Source organism: Spea bombifrons, chromosome 6 (genome assembly GCF_027358695.1).
Source record: "Spea bombifrons isolate aSpeBom1 chromosome 6, aSpeBom1.2.pri, whole genome shotgun sequence".
Lineage (NCBI taxonomy): Eukaryota > Metazoa > Chordata > Amphibia > Anura > Pelobatidae > Spea > Spea bombifrons.
Window position 1 is genome coordinate 39,670,695 of NC_071092.1, and position 22,280 is coordinate 39,692,974.

Below are 22,280 nucleotides of genomic sequence, written 5' to 3' on the forward strand. Positions count from 1 at the left end.
AGCCATTCGTTTACATTGTGCCATCCAAGTCTATTTATTCTTTTTTATTATTGGAAAGCAATGCTGGCTTTCACAGGGTTATCCTACCCATGGCGGTAAGAGCTGTAAATGTGAAAAAACACCACAACCCATAAATATAGGCAAACAAAGAGACTGACACAGCATGAACGTGTGCGCATTTACTTGTCTTGTTCATAGCTGACAAAAACTGTATGAGTTATTTATACAATTTTCAAAACAGAAAATAGATTACGCTTTGCAACACAGTAGGAAAGCCAAAGTCTCATCAAAAACGAGTGTGACGGTGGTGAGCAATACAAGTCGGTGGGGTGTATTCACTAACCAGGGCCCACAGAAACACGCACATTACAGCCGCCCAACTTCCCTCATGTAAGAACAATAATGTTGGGTGTACAAAATGCAATAAATGTTTGAGGTTCCCATTAGCATTAACTAATTCAAACTGCCTATTTGCAGGAAAGTCACACAGGTTGTGGCCTGTCATAATGCATCATGAACATTAGGAGGCCATTACCCGGCCTGCAAACTGGTGGGTTAGTACACACACAATCCGTTGTATTAGTCATCCCAGTCACACTCAAAACATGATCTTTTAAACCCCTTGTATACGAAACATGGTGTAAAGAAACATCTGCCTTACTGCTAAAACTCACATGTCAACTACTTCCCATGGTACAACTCATGCCGCCATAACCAATGGAAAGGAGCTGGCCAAATGGGTCTTGGTGAAGAACTCACTTCAGCACAACTGGTATACAGATCGATCATTGATGGTGAACCCACAAGGGACTCAGGCTTCACAGCTGAGACCATAGAGTTCAATAAAGTCCCTTCATCTACAGCATTTGACATGAACGTGCCATAGACTCTTCACCGTGTAAGTCATTGAGGAGTCATCGCAGTGAACAGTCCCACAATCCTAGATTAACAATTGGGAAAATACACTTTAAACAATCACTGTATGTTAGGGGGAGAAAACCCATCAGACAATGAAAACATGAATACAAATCTCTGATAAGTCTTATACTCTAAAAAATCTATGTGGCAATAATTTACAATGTTAAATAGACAACAGTTCTTTGCTAATATAACCATTAAAACTCAGAAATCTCTAAAACATACAGAATACTTGACATATATACACATGTTAAGTTAATTCACAACAGTTTGTATTCCTATGGGTCTATTTGGAAAAGTTAGAAATCCTACGAGAATGTATACCATTGTTTTTAACCCCGATGTGAACAATTGAGAGAGGGATTGTGGGATAGCAAAATGGCAGATTATCCACAAAGTGTCACAATTTGATTGTTTCTTAATATATTATACAACACACACACACACACAAAAGGATGATCCGTTGCTAACAATTTTAAGGTATACAGATCAAAAGTATCCATGAAGATTCCAGATAACACTAATTAAAACCAAAAGGGTAGGCATACCACTAGCAATGTGGAGAAAATGTGGTCTCCCTTCCTCTCTATTGAAAAGAAAATTGGTTATAAAAAAACAAAAAAACAATGTAATAATTAAACAGACAGCACCTCTGAAGTATATGTAACGGCCTCTTTTTTTTTTTTTATTCGATAAGGAATGACAATGTGATCTGATCTGTAGCTTAATGTGGTGTGAGTGGCGATAGAGGAAGAAAACTCAGCTGCTCCCAAATCCCCCGTCCAATCTGACGTAAATCTGTGCGATGGAGCAATCACCAGATCGCGAAACATCACTTGGGCTTCGCAGGAATTGAGCATAGTTAGTAAACACGTGCTGGCCGGATGTTCCCTCTTCCTCCCGAGTAATGCTCAGAGTATACCGTCCTCTCGGCATACAAACGCGTGAACGAAGGAGGGGGAAACGGCTGCCAGGGGTTCACAGTTTACCAAATTTCTCAATGCTTGTGAAACAAGCGAGAAGAAAATGACTATTATGAAAATACAAGCTTAATAAAAATAATGAAAACATTTTTGGAAACTCATGTTAAAATTTGATAATAGAAATAAATGATAAAGCCTCACAAAAGAGCTTTTCACTGTATTTAAGGAGATTTCTGCATGTGATTAGAGATTATGTTTTTTGTACATATATTATAGACTATACAGTTATCCTTCCTTGAAAAAATATAATGCGGTATGTACACATATGTGCATGTGACCATTCCTCAAATGCAACCATATAGTAGTACATTTTAGTATAATCATCTCCATTAGAGAGAAAAGAGTGGACAGCCCAATGCGCAACGGCCCAGTTTAAAAACGTAATACTTTTTGAAAACGAACGCACTTGCAGTTGGATGCAGGCTGGAAGTTACTACCTGTAAATTCCTACTTTTTACAGAAAAAAAAAGAGGTTTTCAGATTTGTAGATTTACAACAATCTAAAAACATCGGCATTATGTCCACCTGCCCATTGCGCTAGCCAAATGATGATTAAATACATTTATTGTGCACGATTATTTTTTTTTTCAAGCCGCAGGGTTTTTTTTGTGTGACCTTCCATACAAAGATTTAAAAGAATTATAAATAATTAAAAAAACAAAACACTTGTATAATTTGTGGCATTAGCGGAGCGTACAGACCGTATTCTGCGTCGCAAACGGGGTTATCATTAATATCGCACGTCTGCAAGCTTTTCACAAACATCAGAAATATTCTTTAGATTCGTGATGGTTTGGATTGTACATACCATTTAACCCCTTCCTGTAGTACACACAGCACAACAAAACTATTCACTCTTAAAACTGATCAAGGGAAAAGTTTCTGTAAACCTTTTAAAAGCTTTCATAAGAAAAAAAAACTGCTTTACAAGGTTGGCATCAGGGCATCGCAAAATCCTAGATGTGGACTGGCCTATGAAACGGAGTATATAAGTAACAGAATTAACGGATGCCAACACACCCAGCCAGGTTTTATTCATCTATTCTTGTTTGTTAAGGTTAAGCATTTTTTTTTTTAAACAATGCCATTTTTAGAATCTTCTGTTCATCGGCCAAGAGCAAATTAACCAAAGGTGTATTTGTACATAGGCTCGACTGGTTGTTTAAATTCTACTAGACTCCGATACAGGTAACACTGTTACATTAAGATAGGATTAAAATGCCAGTGCAGTTCACAGAAGGAACATGGTCATTTAAGTCCAACCAGTTGATAAGGTTCGCTTGAAGCCCAACATAGCACACTAAAAAATAAAAACTACTGGGATCAGCACAAGCACAAAACCAGGGGGTATTCGGAAGTTACAGCCAGGTCACATGCAGCATCCTCAATCCATCCTAGGGACCGATGCCAAGTGGTAGAAAACAACACTGGATTATTTTCTTTCCAGAATAATGTCTCTCTGTGACCAAAAAAAGCAGCAAAATCCACTCTGATACTTAAAGTCGTCACAAAAATCCCCCAAACCTTAAGTTTACACAATCCACAAGACATCGGGCAGATCCAGGCCACAGCCTCGGTTCACTTGAATGCAGCGGATTTTGGGCAGGGTGCATTGCCATGCCTTGTTAGATGCCTGTCTAAGTTGTCCAGAATGGCAATGGTGATCCTAAGGACATCTGGGTCGGCACACATGTGATCTCTGATTAGGTACAGCTTCTCCAAGCCTCCCTCCTTAATCAGCATATTGCAATACCGCACAGCTGGGGACAGAAAGGTTATTAGGGCATAACGCTCAACGTACATAATGAGGTATACAGCAACATCCAGCAGGGCATAAAACGGTATTAAGTTGACTATATTAAGCTGTCTACAATATGGTCTCATTAATCATCCTCATTTACCCCAGCAAAGTCTTTTCTGACAAATGGCTGTTAGTATTAATGGAAGCCACTTGAGACTTTTGAGCTCATTTGAGACTGTGCTGAAAACCTGTGCACCCCGATTCTGGATGATTTAAAGTTTTGCTGTAGACCAGGTACAAGAAAATGACATTATATACGCAAGGTAAAGTACTTTATATTTATCTTTATATGTAAATGCACACTTCAAAACAATGCGTTTATATATTTGCACTGGCTAAAAAAGGTCCCAAAAAGCAAGCAGAGGAAAACAATACACAAAACTTTTAAAGTACATACGGTTTTTGCTGCACACGTGTTGCATGGCCCACACTGCCCAGAGCTGGACGCCAGGTGTGGCAAAACATGCAAGGAGTGGGAAAAATGGGTTAAAGGACCTGCAAAAACATATATAGGAGGTGAAACAAAGCTGGCAATCATATACTTACAAAATACATGTCCCTATATTTTCAACTAATTGAGTTGTGGCATGATCACCAACATATTTTTTATATATATACAGACAAATACATATATCAGTGAATAACTGCTTAACAACTATGGGACAGCAAACTCACCAGGGTGTACCCAATGGATCCAGTGGTCTCAGAAACTGTATGGTATAGCACCCTGTACATTGCGAGACTGTTGGTAACTACAGGCCATTGTAACAAAATATTTTTTGCAGAAATTTTCTGGAGTTATAAAACTAAATGTTTGGTACTCCGCATGTAGTTAGGCATGTAGGTACAAAGCAGTAAGGCACCCTGCAGAACATAATTCCAGATACAAACCAAAAAAAAATAAAAATACAGGAATCAAGAACATGTTAAGAAAATTCCAAATAAAACTGATTTTGCAGAGGAGTCCTTACCGGTAAGCCACCATCTCACACTCTGGTGTTGGCCAACTGAGAATGGCCGAATGCTGGAAAATAAAAGGTAATTAAGTTACACCTAGGGGAACAGGAACACCAACAAATACAAACGCTAACAGCAGATAATGTGAGGACTGTCTACTATCCAAGGAGAATTTACAGATTAGACACGCAGGAGATGAGCTACAGAGTAATAACAGAACTGAAGGGATACAGAGAGTTGGAAAGAGCAGATATTTATTTTGGTGGTTGGAAAATGTCTAAAGTTTTGTTCATCGCTACTTTAGAGTTTTGTCAGATGGGGAACAAAGTTGATGTCATGTGTAACACACAAGCTGTATCAGAAAATGATTTAGGGGCCCAATACTAACCAGCTGTTCAAGCAGAGTGCTCCTTAGATTAGAAGTTAATGTCCAAGTCTCTTCCCCCCGGGATACAAGGTGAGCAATGATTCCGGCAGCGAAGTAGCTGACCTCAACTTCTACGCTGTGCAGCAGCTTGCTGATTTGGTCAATGAAGTCCTTCCACATGAGCTCAGAATGCAGCTCCTTCACCTCTGCGATGTTATTCTGCAAAAGAAACATACGTCATGCCCCCCAATAAAAACTCGGATAAAGTTAAGCCAAGATAAAGGGAGGGACTGTTCGTAAATCTCTCAATTAAAATATATGTTTGTTTACTGTCCATCATGCTTACACCAAAACCCCAAACCTATTTTACTAGAATTAAGGGTGCTATTAAACATAAATAGGAGAATTTGTTCATAACAGTTTATTAAAAAAAAATTAATTAAAATGACAGCAAAATATAACACACTTAACGCTCTATATAATTCACAAAATACAAAGTTTTCAAGGCACTTTTGGAGTTCTGGGGATACACATGTAGATAAGGACACAGGTATATCATTTCCAAATGCTTTTATAGGAGATGGCTCTTTCGCTTATGTCTCCTGCTTTATACATAGCTTTGAGCATAGGGTTGGAGTTTCCCGGTAACAGCCGTTACAATCTTGTTAGATCCCATCCGTGTCACTTTTTTCTCACCATACGCATACAGAGTTTGTGGCTTCTATATCTACAGGACGTATCTCGTGTTAACAGGCAAAGCATTTCTATTCGTTTTATGCTTAAAGATAACATCTGCATGACACCCAATTACAAAACAAGCTACAAAAAGAATACTTTCAATACCAAAAAGAGGATTCTCTAACAATGCTTTCTGTGATATTATAGGAAGAACCAGGATCTTACCAGCAGGCCCAGAACTTTTTGCTGAATGGAGGACTCTGAAGGAAAAGTCTGAGGACAGAAGGAATTGAAAGCCAGTTACATAACACCAAGAGAGCAACCTTCACATGATATGAAGGAAAATACACTTGACCTGTAAACAATATAGTATATATACTATACAAAGTTTTCATGCCCAATTACAACAGCATTAAACCTGCCAAAAGAGCGAAAACTTTCTTCTATAACCTGGATGTCAGACTTCTCCCATAACTTCCACAGCTTATGACCTGATTTGACATGAAACAAAAATCACCCAAAAATGTATAGTACGGCCGGCACTCTAACAATTTGTGGAGAGATATGTGATGCAATGAATACGTCAGTCCCTCCACAATCGAAGGACTGCATATAAACCAAACACAAACAATACGCATAATTGCCTCAGGGGTTTACAGCAACTAAATATAGATCCAAATGAGCAGCGTACATCTTGCATCGACTTTTTGTGAACCTTGGACTGCATATCGATTGATTACACAGCTCTGCATAGGTTTACTATCACTTTGGACTTTTACTAGCGTATGGCAGAGGTACTTATGAAGTACCTCTACCGGACCATGATATACAATTATTGATGAACTTTGCTTATTTATTCTTTTGGGCTGATTTTTTTTTTTTTTTTTTTTTTTTACGTGTCCCAGTGATTGAGGATAGAACTAGCCCATGGCGTCGAGCTAGCACCGAAGACATAACACCGGGTATGATCTACCTCCGTACATATCACACAGAGGTACAGACAACACTCTGAGTGCCAAGAAAAGGAGGTGCGATGAATTGGGTTTTAATACACAAATGAATTATTTTTTTATCTATATTTATTGTATAGGTATTAACGTATACCTCAGGTTATCAGGCAATTTGTGGGTGGACAATTTTCTTCGAGGATGTGTCTATTGCAAGTGCAGGAAACATATTGGTTGTTTCTGATTTGGCCTGACCACTACTAATGGCTTTTTGTGATGTAGATAAACCCCTGCAATAATACTTTCCTCTTTGATAAGTCAAGTTAAGGTGGCATTACATCATTGTAACACTTTCAGACAACCAAATGTGACTAGTAGTATGCATTAACACCCGGCCGACTCTACCTCAAGCACTTTCATGAATAGCTCCAGGCCTTGGTTTTCGATGAAGTGTCTGCAGGTGGTTGGAGATTCATCAGTAAGGTTCCACAAGGCACTGAGGGTGAACTTCAACGTGGTGTCCACCAAGCTTTGGCCGGTCTTCTGTCTCACAATCTGTAGCAGTTGCTAAGAAATAAATATTTGTGTTAACACGAGCGGTGCCATTGACATGACTGCGATTGTCTTTTATATGGGATTGTCGTATGTAGAACACTATTATAAGTCAAGGTGGAGAACGCACCTTTTAAAACAGCGACCATAGGGAGGAAAAGATGCACTGCGCAGCTGCAGCCAAGTTATTTTAAATTTGGGTTCAAATAAATTAAAAAAAAAAAAGTTCAAGCAATACATACCCGGACAATAAAGAGCTCGGCTCCTAACTGTGCAGTCTGTTCAGTGGAGAGCTAACAAAGAAGCAGAAATATCACAACAGATAAACAGCGAGTAATCCAATAGTTACTTGGTAATGCAAAACTTATTTTAATCCTTTGTTAATAAGAAATTCCTAAATGTCAACCGTGATAAAAAAAAAAAAAAAAAAAAAAAAAAAAAAGGACAGATAAACAGAAGGATAGATTTGTCTTGCACCCAGGGGTAAAGAAGCACATGTCATATTTAAACAGAATGACAGGACTTTCTGTAGCAAAAAAGTAACAGAAAAGTACTTAGAGGACAAAAATACCGAATAGAATTCAAACCTTAGCAGCTAGGATAGAAATGATGGCGACAGCCATACGCTGCATGTTTTGGTCTTCGTGATTACACAGCCACTGCATGACAAGCTTTGCGGCATCAAACCTGTCGAAGAACAAGCACTTTAAATAACTACCTGCCCTGCACCACCATTAACAGTCTTTAGACTGCGGTAAACTTCTCAAAGATTTGGGGACCAGCAATCTAGCAATTCTGAGAATTAGCTGCTTTTAGTCGCTGAGATGTGAACTAGAAAATAACTTGCCAACTTGACTATGAAGAGCCAAAAGCATAATAAATAGTAATAAAACAGTTGTTGACTATGTAGAATGCATAGTTAAACTATCCATTGTTAAGGGCTCAGTTCAGACAATCTCGAGAAAGGCTCCCTTGGGTCGGTCTCTGTAAAGTCCAGTGATGTTGGCGAGTTTAAATGCAAATTTAAATAACCAGAGCCTAATATATATTCTACCCTACAGTATCCCTTGCTGCTGTATTAATAAGGAGGACAATAAAGAGGCATTTCTGTAGCAATTAAATGTTAAGGAGGTGTGAAGTCACATAGCAGGTTTCATGTACCTGTTAAATGGAACATCCTGAAGGATTCGATCACTGCACAGGGAGAGCAGACAATTTTTCTGCAACTGCAATGCATAAATATTAGAAAAAATATATTATCTCATACATTTTACACACACACACCTAGAAATAAGTTAAAGACTACGGCAATTGATAGCAGCTGCCAGTAGTGAGAGGCTTTTCTGCCCAGATTCCAGTAGCCCAAGGGATTGTACAAAAAGAATTTCTGTGAGCCCTGAGGCTCAAGTTGGCTTCGTTTCTTCCACCTCTGTAGGTTGCACTTTAATGAATTCACCAAAATACCTCTGGAAGCAAGGCTATAAAGTGTGCTAATGCTACAAACTTTCAAAAAAGACCCGACACAGGTCACAAGATTAACAAGCAAGCTGAAGAACTACCCTGCTGTTTCTTCACGACTTCGAGGGTAAAGACATACCTGCTGGTGGTTGGGGAACTGCTTCATAGCTTCTAAAAGCAAATGAGTCACATCAGCCAAAAGCTTCACAGGCATTCCAGCTGCGAGATCTTGTTTGGTCAGATTAAACACACAGGCGCTGGCCGCAAGCTGTACAGGCAAATTGGCAGGGTGGTTTCGCATACCTATCACCACTAGCTGCAAAGTAAGCACAAGTAACATGATCAGCAAACACCGCACATCCACAATCCTCATAACAAATGGACCTCTAGGGTTAAAGTTACCTTCAGCATCTCTGGGTTAGCTTTGTCCATTACATGAGTTAGGCTAAAAAGATGGAAGAGAGCTTCGCGGACAAAGAATGAGCGTTCACTGTACCGGCGAAGAGCCTCAGCAATTTGTGTTTGATTTGCTTCACCGGACACCTAAAAAAAGGCAAAAAATAAAATAAAAAAAATAGTACTGCATCAAATTAAAGGTGCAATACATTAACTAAGCATCCTACCAGTTAAAGGGACAGATTACTGCCTCCGAGAGCCGTGTTAAAGAAGAACGGATATTTAAAGTACTCCGAGAATGTATGCATTCTTCAGAAAGAAAAAAAAAAAACACCTAGATAACCCAGATATGCATGTTATGCCCAATAAAATATAATCTTTGCTAATTTGGTTTCATAAAGACGCATTTATAATCAGCTATTTTGACCTAAAAACAGGTGTAAAACAGGAAATGTATAAGATACGGCCAGTCGGCTTTGTACATAATCCTCTACAGGATCACAACCCCCCACCGAAAGGTGCTGTTCCACTTAGACAGGGCATTACCTGCTCCTTAGCAGACTTGTAAATGTGTTTTTTTTTGTTTTCCTTTTTTCACTTCCAGTTTCTATAGCAACAACCTATGAAAGCTTTTGCATCACATGTCACTTAGCGATGCCCAAGATCAAAAAAATTAACACTAAATTTGATTTCACTAAATAAATTACTTCTGGGAAAGGTTTTGGCACTCTGCACGATTAGAAGTGATGCTTTTAATTAGTTTTTTGGTGGAAAAGCACATTGAAAGCTAAAAGAAAACTAACTTTTAATGAAACAGGATAGCATGGCACACCTTGACACTTCCTTCCCCGGACAGGAGCTCTGAATACCCAGCCTCGGTGGCGAGAAGACCAACAAACTGCACATGGGGTCGCTGCTTGATAAAGGCCTCCACTGCCTTATCCGTAACATGTTTCCTTCCAGAAATGTCCAGTGAAGCCAAACTGAGCAGGCTGTCCTTCTGCTCCAATAAACGGCACGCTATGTCTGAAGTGAATTGTTTGTCGTCGGATATATCCAGGTGATTAAGGTGCTTCAGTTCTTTGAGAACATCAAGGATTTGTGTTGTTGTCATCTTCAAGCATTTCAGGTGGTGCATGGTGAGAGATTTCAACCTGTCTTTGCAGCCTATGAGGGCAGTAATGTCAGTTACAGATGTGTTGGAGATGTCCAGGCTTTCTAGTCTAGGAAGGGAAGCAACATCTGCTAGATCTTCATTGTAGAACAAAACGTTGGTGATGCTCAGGGCACGGAGACCAGACAAGCGGCTGAAGCATCTCTCGTAAGGGTCCTCCAGAGACAAGGTAAGCGAGTTTAACACCAGACACTGAAGGTTCTCTCTGATCCATTTACTGCTACTGAGGCTACTTATGATATCGGTTATGGTAATATCAGCATTAACCCCTGTAGCATCCAGCTCAACAAGTTTATGGTGGCAGAAAGCCCTTAGGAAAGCAACCGCAGAGATCTTTGCCTTGTGGATACAGGCTCTTTTCAAGCGTAGCTGGCTCCCACGGAAAATACCCACCGTTACCTCGTTTAGCTGCCCTGTACAGGGGAAAGTTGGAAACAAAGTTACACCTTCCAATGCGAAAAACAAAGATTTTCTTCAGAATCTGTGCTAATACAAAAAAATGTGAGATTTATATATCTTATCTAAAAAGGTATATAAACACCTAACAGCAAATAAAAATTGTCAGAGTTGTATTTTTAATCTCCCTTTTTGACATCTCTGGCGTATTTGTTTATTTATGCCAAGTCATCCCCTAACCCCAACAGAAACCAAACTGATATAGAAGGATGTCAAACACTAAAATATTATTAATAAAAAAAAAAGAGCAACGCTCTAAACGTGCTTCTAATTCCCAGAATTCCAACACATTTACAGCAGCGACCTTTATTTTAAAGCTACTAGATTTAAAGCTGCTGTTGAATGACCTCAAAAGATCTCCTCGCAGTTCCTGATAGAAGGAAGAAAGACACAGTGATGGGATAAACTCATCCACGGCTGTGCATTCGATTAGAAGGCTTACTTTGTATTGCCATGGTCTGCAGAAGCCGATCCGCCACTTCTTGGGGAAACAACGCAGCATCGTGCAGACAGTAGGTGCCATCCTGCCGCTCCCAACAGAACTTTTCCAGGTGAGAGCTCAGATAATGGAGAGAGATATCCAGCAAGGATTGTGGAGAGGATTCCTCCTGGGGGGGAAATATGGATATTATGTTAGACATCTATCCCACCTTTAATGGAGGTCACTTTCCCAAATTATATATTGTACAGTTCTGTATATTAAACAAACTCAAAGTAACTACATCTACATGGTAATATCTACGGAATGAAAGCCCACCTTATAGAAAGATATTTTCACGATCTGTGTGTCATTAAGATATCTCTACCCTATTGCTGAGTTGCTGGTTACTGTTGATTGGTTGAGAGGTACTGATACAGGAGGAGACTATTCCGAAATGTAACTCTATTAGTATAATAAATATATGAATTTAAATATTTTTTTTTTTAAAAAAATATTTTTTACTTTCGGTGCTAGGGTAATATATTTTTTAAAATTATTATTATTCTGTTTTTGCTCTATTCTCAGCATAGTCCTTTCGTTATTATCACCTTTACCTTAATTGCATACTTGGTTTTAGGTGTCTGATAAAATGTAGGTTTTCATTTTTTGGTCCACACAAATCATCTGCACACAATACTGAGAGGGTTCATCTTTCCGTTCAACTGTTTTCAAACCTTTTGTGCTGCTTTACAAAGTACATCAACATTTCATGATGTCACGTAAAATAGCCTATGTATACATTATGGAAAGGCCTATGTTATACATCATTTAAATGTAAAGTATGAATTTTGCCAGGAGATATATTTGCCTGTGGCCAGTAAAAAGGTAAGAATTTAATATACACTGCACTGGCATGAAGAGCAGAACTTGCCGGAATAGTTGAACAGGAGCAGCCAAAACACAGTAATTAGACAGACGTGACTCATTATTATCGGCTGAGCCTATCGCCTTTTTTTTTTGTTCTACTTCATATTGACTTTTGTGGGCATACGCCCTCCTGGCTTCTACATTATACCCCCAAACTTGGGTAAGGGTTAAACACGGGGCTAACAACGCCTAGTTACATTTCTTTAATGATGAAGCTCATGGCTCTAATATTAAGAAGTCACTTCTGATATCTAAACAAGAAGTAACATTCTAGAATCCAGCCCAGTAGCTAAACCAACATAGCTATATACCCCGGTCCATGCGGTTAACTGCCCCATCGGGGCATCTGTTAGCGTATAGGTGAGTTCCTAAAATCTGCGTAACTGTACATAAAGCACGAGGGGCAATAATATAATGCACACCGATGGTGTGATATTTCCAAATCCACTTTTCGTGGGCCTGATCAGAAATAAACATTGGGAACTGATCTCAATCTATAAAGATTTGGGTTTTTTCCCCACTAATTATGCCCCTTTTCCCACTTGTTTTGCCATAAAGCGTTACTTTTTTAATGTAATATATCATTTTGCATGTTTATTGGCGGCACTCACCATGTCGAGCCGTAGATGTAAATATCAACAAACTGCTTGTCACCCCCACGGACCGAGACAGGTTCCCCAGGGCAAGGAAGCTGGGATTTATACGTATGGTGTAGCGGGGCCTCTTTGAACGAGCGCCCGGTGCCGTGTAGATCCCACAGGACCGGGTTCCAGGTGTCTTCCCAGCTTCCGGTGATGTTTTGGGCCTAGTCGTGTACTGGAGCCCCCGGCTATAGTGCGCGGCAAGTCTCTAGCTTGAAGTGGCGCCTCCGGGCTACTTGGGAACGGCCAGGCCTTGGGTCGTTACGCTTCACCAAGTCCACCTGTGGAGGGCCCGCTCCGGAGGCGCTACCTCCACCCCTGCCCGGCTACGGAAGGCGAGAGCGCAACAAGCCGGAAAATGAACGCGTTGCTACGCAACATCTCTTAAAGGAGCATAGCCGAGTAACCGAGTGACAACTGGGAACGGAACGCTGTTTAGGATATATAAAAGCCGACCGGGGGATAGCGTATCGCCGGCTGTGCCCCCAGTTATAAGTGCAGTGCCTGCTAAGGGCTTATCAGACGAGGGCTGGCAACATTCTGCCCAGGGGGCTATTCCAGCCAGGTGACTCAGTAATGAAACACCCGGAACATATTCGGAAGACATCAACACCCAATGGGTGCCACCTACTCCGATTTAAAACACATTAACAGAAAAGGGAAGGGATGATATACATTAATGGACGCAGGATAATGCCAATGAGCAAATTCTTCCTAAAAGCCCTGTTTAATTCCAATTAAAACACAACACACCAATTGGACATTGTATAGAATGCATAGGTAAAGAATTATTATTTATTGTTTTATATATAGCGCCATCAGATTCCGTAGCGCTGTACAATGGGTAGACAGGACATAACAAGTAATATATAACACAACAAGATGACTTACAGAAACAACAGGCGAGGAGGACCTTGCCGAAAAGAGCTTACAATCGAGAGGACTAAAGAAATTATTATTGTTATCTCATATCATGACATGACGGCTCTCTGAATTTCTTCTGTCCCGAATATGTTTACCAAGACAACGTATTCTATAAATTATTTGACAGCCACGCTAGCTTAATACGCTACGTAAAATTATAATGCAAAAAATGCACAAGCATATGAAACCTGGCCTTGATCTTCTTATATATAATATTATATTTATATTCAATTAAAATGAGTTTGCAGATGAGAAGCAGGTCCATTAATAAAGAGCTATTCTGTAGCAACATTTTAATAGCGGTTTCATTGCTAGATCAACCAATGCAATAAGCTTTCTGAATAGACCAGTCCGTGGCTGCTATGGTGATAAGACCACATTCAAAAGTTTGCACCAGAATTGCTGTTTAAAAATAACCACCAGCAGCCTCACCATGCAACAATAATGGTCAACCCTGATGAGCTTCTAGAAGGGCTGAGCTGGCCCTACATTATGGACAGAGGCGTATCTACTGAAAATAGCGCCTATGGCAAGCACTGAAATTGCACCCCTGCCCAAATATCTAAAACACATCTTTTAGATCACTTTCACAAAAAAAAAATCAGCCGAGAAGTACAAACACTGCTTAACATTATACTCCATGACAGGGGTTAAGGACAGTGATGGTGACTGATAAGGAACAGGTCACGGCACTTTAAGGTGGTTGAAAGTTAAATGACTCAGCACCTCCGCACACAGTGTGCCATTTGAACAATTTCCGTTATGTCTCTAGTTTCCGGAGCCTAATTTTAAACCATTTTACCGGCCGCCACCAGGCTTTGACCTGATGACGTCACCATAAATATCGTTGGAGCTGAGGACGGATGAAGGACGGAGAACTACCTGCTGCCCCCCAGTGATGTATTTACCTTCGGTGCTGACCTAGGCCTAAGTGGGATAGTGTTTCCTGCCGCCCCATCCCCTTCTGGGCATCAGGGTATGATATCATATCCTGGTGCCCCACTTTTAAAGGAATCCAGGAAACTATGGCCAGAACCCGTCGCTGTGCCCCCCTCTGCTTTGTATTATATACAGGGACCGGCTTGCTGGTATATGTACAGGAATAGCTGGCAGTCTAAAGTATTAACTTTTCCTCATCTCCAAATTGTCCTTAAAATTTGGGTTCTGACTCATTTGTTTAACACAAATAGCAGCAGCATTACCTTCCCCCTGCAATTGAGAGCTGAAACAGTGATGTCTTATGATGTCATAGTACTGACTTTCTGTTAGAGTGTCTTTGTAATAATTTCCTGCACACAGACACGCCGGGAGCCCAAGATATACACAGCTCTCGGTAACACACATACACTATTCATCTTCCAGAGAAAACACAGAGCGCTGACTCTTTATAACAGTCTCAGCTAAGATCTTCTACACATGTATGTGCAGGGAGCCCAACATATATGTAGCTCTCTCTAACACATGTATTACTGATCTTTTGGGTAAAACACATTAGAACACATTTTAACATTCATCTTACACACCGCCTAAAACATACAAACACTGCTTAACATTATACTCCATGGCAGGGGTTAAGGACAACGATGGACACTGATAAGGTACAGGTCGCGGCAGTTTAAAGCGGTTGAGAGTTACTTTAGCCAGTGTGAGCAGAATTTGGAGGGGTAGAGGGAGTGATGGTGTGAGGATAATAATGAAAATGTAAAAAAAACCTCATACGTATATCTTTAGACAAACAAAGTGGGTCTCTTAAATATATAGAATACATGTATTAGAATAAAAACATGGAAATGTCATGGATTTCTGGTAACGTGACAGGAATCCTATATCCATGTGTGACGCTATCTCCATGTTTAATACTATGTCCATGTTTAATGCTATGCCCATGTTTAATGTTATTTCTGGGTTATGTTATGTCCATGTTTAGTGCTATCTTCATGTTTAATGCTATGTCCATGTGTAATGCTATGTCTGTGTTTAATGCTATGTCCATATTTAATGTTATATCTATGTGTAATGCTATGTCCATTTTTAATGCTATATCCATGTGTAGTGCTATGTCCGTGTTTCATGTTATGTCCATGTTTAATGCTGTATACATGTTAAATGCTATTTCCACGTTTTAAGGTTATCTTTTGTGTAATGCTATGTCCATGTTTAATGCTATATCCATGTTTAATGGTATGTCCATGTTTAATGCTATAGCCATGTTAAATGGTATGTCCATGTTTAATGCTATATCCATGTTTAATGGTATGTCCATGTTTAATGTTTTCTCTATCTGTAATGCTATCTCCATGTGTAATGCTATATCCATGAGTAGTGCTATGTCCATGTTTAATGCTATGTCCATTTTTAATGCTATCTCCTTATTTAATGCTATATCCATGTGTAATGCTATCTCCATGTTTAATTCTATGTCCATGTTTATTGCTATGTCTATGTTTAATGCTATGTCCATGTTTAATGCTATGTCCATGTTTAATGCTATCTCCTTTTGTAATGGTATGTCCATGTTTAATGCTCTCTCTATATTTAATGCTATATCCATGTGTAATGCTATGTCCGTGTTTTATGTTATGTCCATGTTTAATGCTATATACATGTTAAATGCTATTTCCACGTTTAATGTTATCTTTATGTGTAATGCTATGTCCATGTTTAATGCTATATCCATGTTTAATGGTATGTCCATGTTTAATGTTATCTCTATGTGCAATGCTATGTCCATGTTTAATGCTATGTCCATGTTTAATGCTATATCTATGTTTTATGCTATGTCCATGTTTCATACTATCTCCATCTGTAGTGCTATGTCCACTTGTAATGCTATGTCCATGTTTAATGCTATCTCCCTGTTTAATGCTATATCTGTGTTTCATGCTATGATCATGTTTAATGCTATCTCCATGTGTAATGCTATGTCCATGTTTAAAGCTATCTCCATGTGTAATGCTATGTCCATGATTTATGTTAGCTCTACATGTAATGCTATGACAATGTTTAATGTTATCTCTATGTGTAATGTTATCTCCATGTTTTATGCGATATCCATTTTAATACCATATCCATGTTTAATGCTATCTCCTTGTATAATGCTATGTCGATGTATAATGCTATCTCCAAGTTTACTGCTATATCCATATTTATTGCTATATACATGTGTAACAGTATGTCCATGTTTAATGCTTTGTCCCTGTTTAATGTTATTTGTATGTGTAATTCTATGTCCATTTTTAATGCTATATCCATGTGTAATGTTATGTCAATGTTTAATGCTATCCCCATGAGTAGTGTTACGGCCATGTTTAATACTATGTTCATTTTTTAATGTTATCTCTGTGTTTAATGCGATGTCCATGTTTAATGTTATATCCATGTTTAATGCTGTCTTTATGTATACTGCTATATCCAGTTACAAACCCGATAATAAACACACAACAGCCGGGAATTCATAAAACTATTTATTACACATAAACACACATTACAATCTTCAATAATGTTTTAACTATTTATGTGCCTCGTTGGAGATTATTCAATGGGTATCCAGCAGGGTGATCTCCAGCAACTCTCATGATCCTCATCCAGACTTTGACTTGATGATGTCTCCATACATATCGTTGGAGCTGAGGATGGAGAACTACCTGCTGCCCCCCAGTGATGTATTTACCTTCGGTACTGACTTAGGCCTAAGTGGGATAGTGTTTCCTGCCGCGCCATCCCCTTCTGGGCATCAGGGTATCACATCATATCCTGGTGCCCCACTTTTTTTTTTTTTTTTTTTTTCTTTAAGATTTTATTACATATAAAATTTGACCAGTACAGACATATAACAAAACAGAATCTTCCAATACTATGTCTCAAGAGTAAAAATTTTACAGAATAAAATCTCTAGCATACATACAGGTGACAGTAAGTTAAGATTATCATAGTCTAATATTATAAACAAAGCTGTGGGAGGGAGGAAGAGAGAATATCATTAATTTACTAATAATAAAAATAATAATAATAATAATTTGCCAAGGTAAAAAAAAGAGAAGGAAAAAAAGAGGATAGAGGAGTCTCAGTTATATTAAGTCGGTCTCCGAAATCAAACTTTGCCATGGAAGCCAGATAACCTCATAAGTATGGATATTACTATGTATCCTATAAAATTGTTTTTCCATATTATATTGATAATTTACCTGAGTAATTACTTGAGACCATGACGGTACTTGTTCCATTTTCCAATTTCTTGCCATACAGATTTTGATAGCGGACAGAATGTTAATGGCCAGATAACGATTTGATTTATTTTGCAAGGATATGTCAATATGAAATAAAAAAGTTTGAGGGTGCAGTATTAAGTCAATCCCAAATAGGTTCCTAAATAGTTCAACAACTTTACGTTTCATATTGGAAAGTTTATCACATTCCCACCAGATATGTAGCATGGATCCTAATTCTAGTTTACATCTCCAACATTTGTTAGAAATGGATCCATACATTTTATGTAAAGATGTCGGAACGTAATACCATCTGTGAAGGAGTTTAAAGAATTGTTCATGCAAATTTATACAATGTATCGCCTTTCTTGTATTAATCCAAGCTGCGGCCCAAATATCAGATGAATAAGAAATTCCCAGATCCATTTCCCATTTTAAGATAGTATTAGGTTTATCTGGAATGGATTCTTGTTCAAGCAATTTGATTATTCGCATAGTTGTATTTCTTTTATAATGTCTATTCAAAAACCTATCCAGATTTGTCAGAGGTCTGACCGGATTATATTTAATAAAGTTTCTAATCCTTAAATATGGGAAAATTTCTTTGCTCGAGAGAGAATATTTAATTTGTAATTCTTTAAAGGAAGCTAGACCCGTAGAAGACCAAATGTCCTCTAATGTAACCGCTCCTTGTAAAAACCAGAGTCTTAAATCAATATCTTTTATAAAATTTTGCAAGGCTATTAAAGGAGTAGATATCGAAGAAGACTCAGTTATACCAAATTTTTTCTTAAAGCTAATCATGTTGGTCAAGATATTCGAAACGATTGGGTTAACAATCTCTAGGTCGTTTATTCCCTTTATATTAGACCAGTACAAAGAATATGGATCTAAATTATGACACTTCCATCTCTCGTATCCATACAATGGAAGATTCAGTTCTCGTTTTGTATCCCATGCCAAAAAATGACCAAAAAGGCAGACTTGATGGAGAGTACGTAAATTGGGGAAATTAAGGCCGATCTGTGAGAGACTTTTGGTAAGTATTATTCGTGAAATCCTCGGTTTTTTGCCCAACCATACAAATGAGTAAAATAATTTTTCAAATTGATTTAGAATTTTTACTGGAACTGCTAAAGGAATAACTCTATATAAGTAAATTAATTTTGGAAGGACATACGACTTTAATGTATTTAGTCTACCTAACCATGATATTTCTAAGCCTTTCCATTGTGTAAGTTGATTTCTAAGAGTTTCCAGAAGAATAGTATAATTATTAGTTACAGTATCTCTAAGATTCTGATATACCTTAATGCCTAGATAGTCAATATGGTTTTGTTCCCATAAAAAAAGCAAAGTTACTTTTAATTTCTTCAAATCTAGAGCAGTCCATATTAAAATCAATGATCTGAGATTTGTCTAAATTCAATTTATAGTTAGAATATACTGCATATTCCTTAATACTTTCCAATGTCTCTGAAAGTGATATTTCAGGTAAAGATAAAGTGAGGAGAATATCATCTGCATATAGAGAGATTTTGTGTTCATATGGGCCTGTTGTTATTCCAGAGATTTTTTCCGATCGACGTATTATCGTCGCAAGGGGTTCAATAGAGAGGGCATACAATAGTGGAGCTAAAGGGCATCCTTGCCTTGTCCCATTGTTGATAGGAAAAATAGTCGAATTTAAATTTGAACCTGAGATCTTTGCTTGCAGATTTTTATACAGTGCCATAATATTATCCAAAAATTGTCCATTCAGGCCAAACATTTTTAAAGTTTCTTCCAGAAAAGGCCAACTCACCCGGTCAAAAGCCTTCTCCGCATCTAAGGCTAAGAAGACTGCCGGCGTATTATTAAAGTGTATTTCATGTATAAGATTTAATATCCTACGGGTGTTATCTTCACCACTCCTACCCAATATAAAGCCCGTTTGGTCTGAATGGATCAAATCCTGCATAACAGCAGCTAATCTGTTAGCTAAAGTTTTTGAAAATATTTTAATGTCAAGATTTATAAGAGAAATAGGGCGATAATTTGAAACTTTACTCAAATCTTTCCCAGTCTTTGGGATAGGAGTTATTGCGGTCTGTAACATTTCCGACGGGAACTCTTTCCCTAATGGAATTTCTCTAAATACTTTCAGTAATAATGGAGATATTATAGGATCCAATAGTTGATAAAAAGGAGCTGAAAATCCATCTGGGCCAGGAGCCTTAGATTTAGGTAAATTTCTTATTATAGTATTTATCTCAGAGAGTTGAATAGGTAGATTTAAGTTTTCCAATTTTTCTTTAGATAATTTGGGTAAATTTAAAGCGTTAAGAAATGAACTTATCTGTGTTTTATCCTTATTGACTATGGGTAAATTATATAATGTACTATAATAATCTTTGAAAGCTTCTCCAATTAATTTTGGAGATAAATAGGTTTTACCATTATATACAATCTTATTAATTCTACTTTTAGCTAAGTTATTTTTAATTTTTTTTGTTACATTCTTACTGGCCCTGTTACTACTGTAATACCAATCCTGTTTAAGGAATAAGAGATTTTTATTAATGTTCTCCATTAGTCTCTCTTTAATCTTACATTGAGTTTCTTTTATGTCTATATATAAGAGATTTGAAGGTCTTATTTTATTACTAGCTTCTAACTGTGCCAGCTTAATATATAAATCTGTTAGAGTCGCGCCTTTCATTTTCTTTATATATGCTCCCTGTTTTATGAGGTAGCCCCGCATGGTGCATTTAAAAGCGCACCATAGAGTAGCAAGCGAGACTGTACCATTATCGTTGGTCTCAATAAAGTTTTTAGCCAGATTCCTAAGTTGTTCCTTGAAGTCACGTGAAAGCAGAAGGGATTCATTAAGCCTCCAATTAGATTTTATTTTAAACTCTTCATTGTTTTTGATTTATACAAAGATAGGTGCGTGATCGGACCAGGTCAAATTTCCTATAATAGGCGACTCGTAAATTTCTAAAGATTTATTATCTGAGAAAAACATATCAATTCTGGAATACGAGTGATGCCTAACAGAATAGTGCGTAAACTCCTTCACAGATGGATTATACGTTCTCCATTTATCAAACAAATTATTCCGAGCAAGACACAAAGAAAATGAGTTAGCTAAGGATTTCAACTTTAGGTTTGGATATGTGCCGTGCATAAAACTCTTATCCAATTTAACATCTAATATGCAATTCATGTCTCCTCCAATTACCAAGAAACCTTTTGAAATAGCATGGACTTTCTCAAAAATTTTATCCAAAAATCTAACCGTAGAGATATTTGGTGCATATATATTGACTAAAGTGTAGGTCACGTCACTCAACTTACAAAGGAGAATAGTGTATCTAGCTTCATGGTCACATTCCATATGTATCTGTTCAAACTTAATATTTTTATTTATCAAGATTGCAACTCCTCTTTTTTTTTTGCCGGTTAAACTGGAATGAGTAATAACAGGGTATTTCTTATAAGTCCATTGAAGGGAAGCTCCTTTTTTCCAATGTGTTTCTTGCACAAAACATATGTCTATGTGTTCTCTAATTAACATATCGTATAAGAAACCTCTTTTATATGGGGAATTTAGACCTTGGCAATAAATAGAAACACGTTTAAGTGTCATAAATATTAAATAATATTAAACCCTCTTCCTCCCTCCTCAACTTTGGTTTACTGTCAAAACATACACAGACAACAAAAAACAAAGCATTTATACAATTTACACATGAAAATCTTTCATGCGTCTTTTGCCCCATCATTAGATACAAAAAAGAAAAAAAAAAAAAAAGTAAAAATTTGAAATAATGTCTAGGCACCAATAGACCCGCTTCAAGTAAACAAATATAAAGTGCTAAAGAGATTTAATATGCTACCACTTCATTGCTAAATAGTAAGTTCATTATTATTTCCTCAAACTTATATTTTAATTGTTATAAGTGATAATTAGGTGCAAATGAGCAAAGATAAGGTGCTCAAAACGTTTAAGTGTGCCACGATTTATTATTATATACCGTATTGGCTCGGATATAGGCCGCCCCCGTATATAGGCCGCACCCTAAAAGTTTGGTGCTTTTTTAAAGAAAAAGTTTTTTTTCTTTAAAAAAGCACCAAAAAAAACATGCTGCCACTCTGTCCTCCCTCCCCGAGATACGCTGCCACTGTCCCCCCCCGGAGATATGCTACCACTGTCCTCCCTCCCCGAGATACGCTGCCGCTGTCCTCCCTCCCCGCGATACGCTGCCGCTGTCCTCCCTCCCCGCGATACGCTGCCGCTGTCCTCCTCTGCCCCCCCTCCTCGACTTACCGGAGCAGACTCCCGGGTGTCTTGCGGGGCCGGCGAGGGACATCTACGCAATACGCGTATGCAACTTCCGGTACCGGTACCGGAAGTTGCATACGCGTATTGCGTAGATGTCTCCCGCCGGCCCCGCAAGACACCCGGGAGTCTGCTCCGGTAAGTCGGGGGT

At 38.3% G+C, this 22,280-nt stretch overlaps 1 protein-coding gene, 1 long non-coding RNA gene and 1 other non-coding gene across 3 annotated transcripts; all 3 read right to left on the minus strand.

The window, feature by feature from the left end:
• Positions 1-167: 167 nt before the first annotated feature.
• Positions 168-805, minus strand: LOC128500378 (uncharacterized). The gene is made up of 2 exons (XR_008354917.1): positions 701-805; positions 168-656 (listed from the first exon to the last, which is right to left on the minus strand). It is a non-coding gene; the product is annotated as an uncharacterized LOC128500378 (long non-coding RNA).
• A 2,138-nt stretch (positions 806-2,943) lies between these two features.
• On the minus strand, positions 2,944-13,081 carry ZYG11B (zyg-11 family member B, cell cycle regulator). Its single transcript, XM_053469948.1, has 14 exons — positions 12,647-13,081; positions 11,130-11,295; positions 9,890-10,644; positions 9,064-9,204; positions 8,801-8,977; positions 8,365-8,429; positions 7,791-7,890; positions 7,446-7,496; positions 7,057-7,218; positions 5,930-5,977; positions 5,048-5,245; positions 4,674-4,726; positions 4,100-4,197; positions 2,944-3,661 (listed from the first exon to the last, which is right to left on the minus strand). Exons 1-14 carry the CDS (start codon positions 12,647-12,649, stop codon positions 3,480-3,482), a joined length of 2,199 nt encoding a protein of 732 aa, XP_053325923.1. The 5' UTR covers positions 12,650-13,081; the 3' UTR covers positions 2,944-3,479.
• Positions 6,599-6,733, minus strand: LOC128501060 (small nucleolar RNA SNORA57). Its single transcript, XR_008354999.1, has one exon. It is a non-coding gene; the product is annotated as a small nucleolar RNA SNORA57 (small nucleolar RNA).
• Positions 13,082-22,280: the final 9,199 nt, after the last annotated feature.

Excerpts from the sequence above, each read along its gene's own strand:
- ZYG11B (XM_053469948.1), bottom strand. Across the intron at positions 8,978-9,063 it reads CTAACCCAGAGATGCTGAAG|CTAGTGGTGATAGGTATGCG; the intron begins GTAACTTTAACC and ends CTTACTTTGCAG. Across the intron at positions 5,978-7,056 it reads TATTCATGAAAGTGCTTGAG|ACTTTTCCTTCAGAGTCCTC; the intron begins GTAGAGTCGGCC and ends TTCTGTCCTCAG.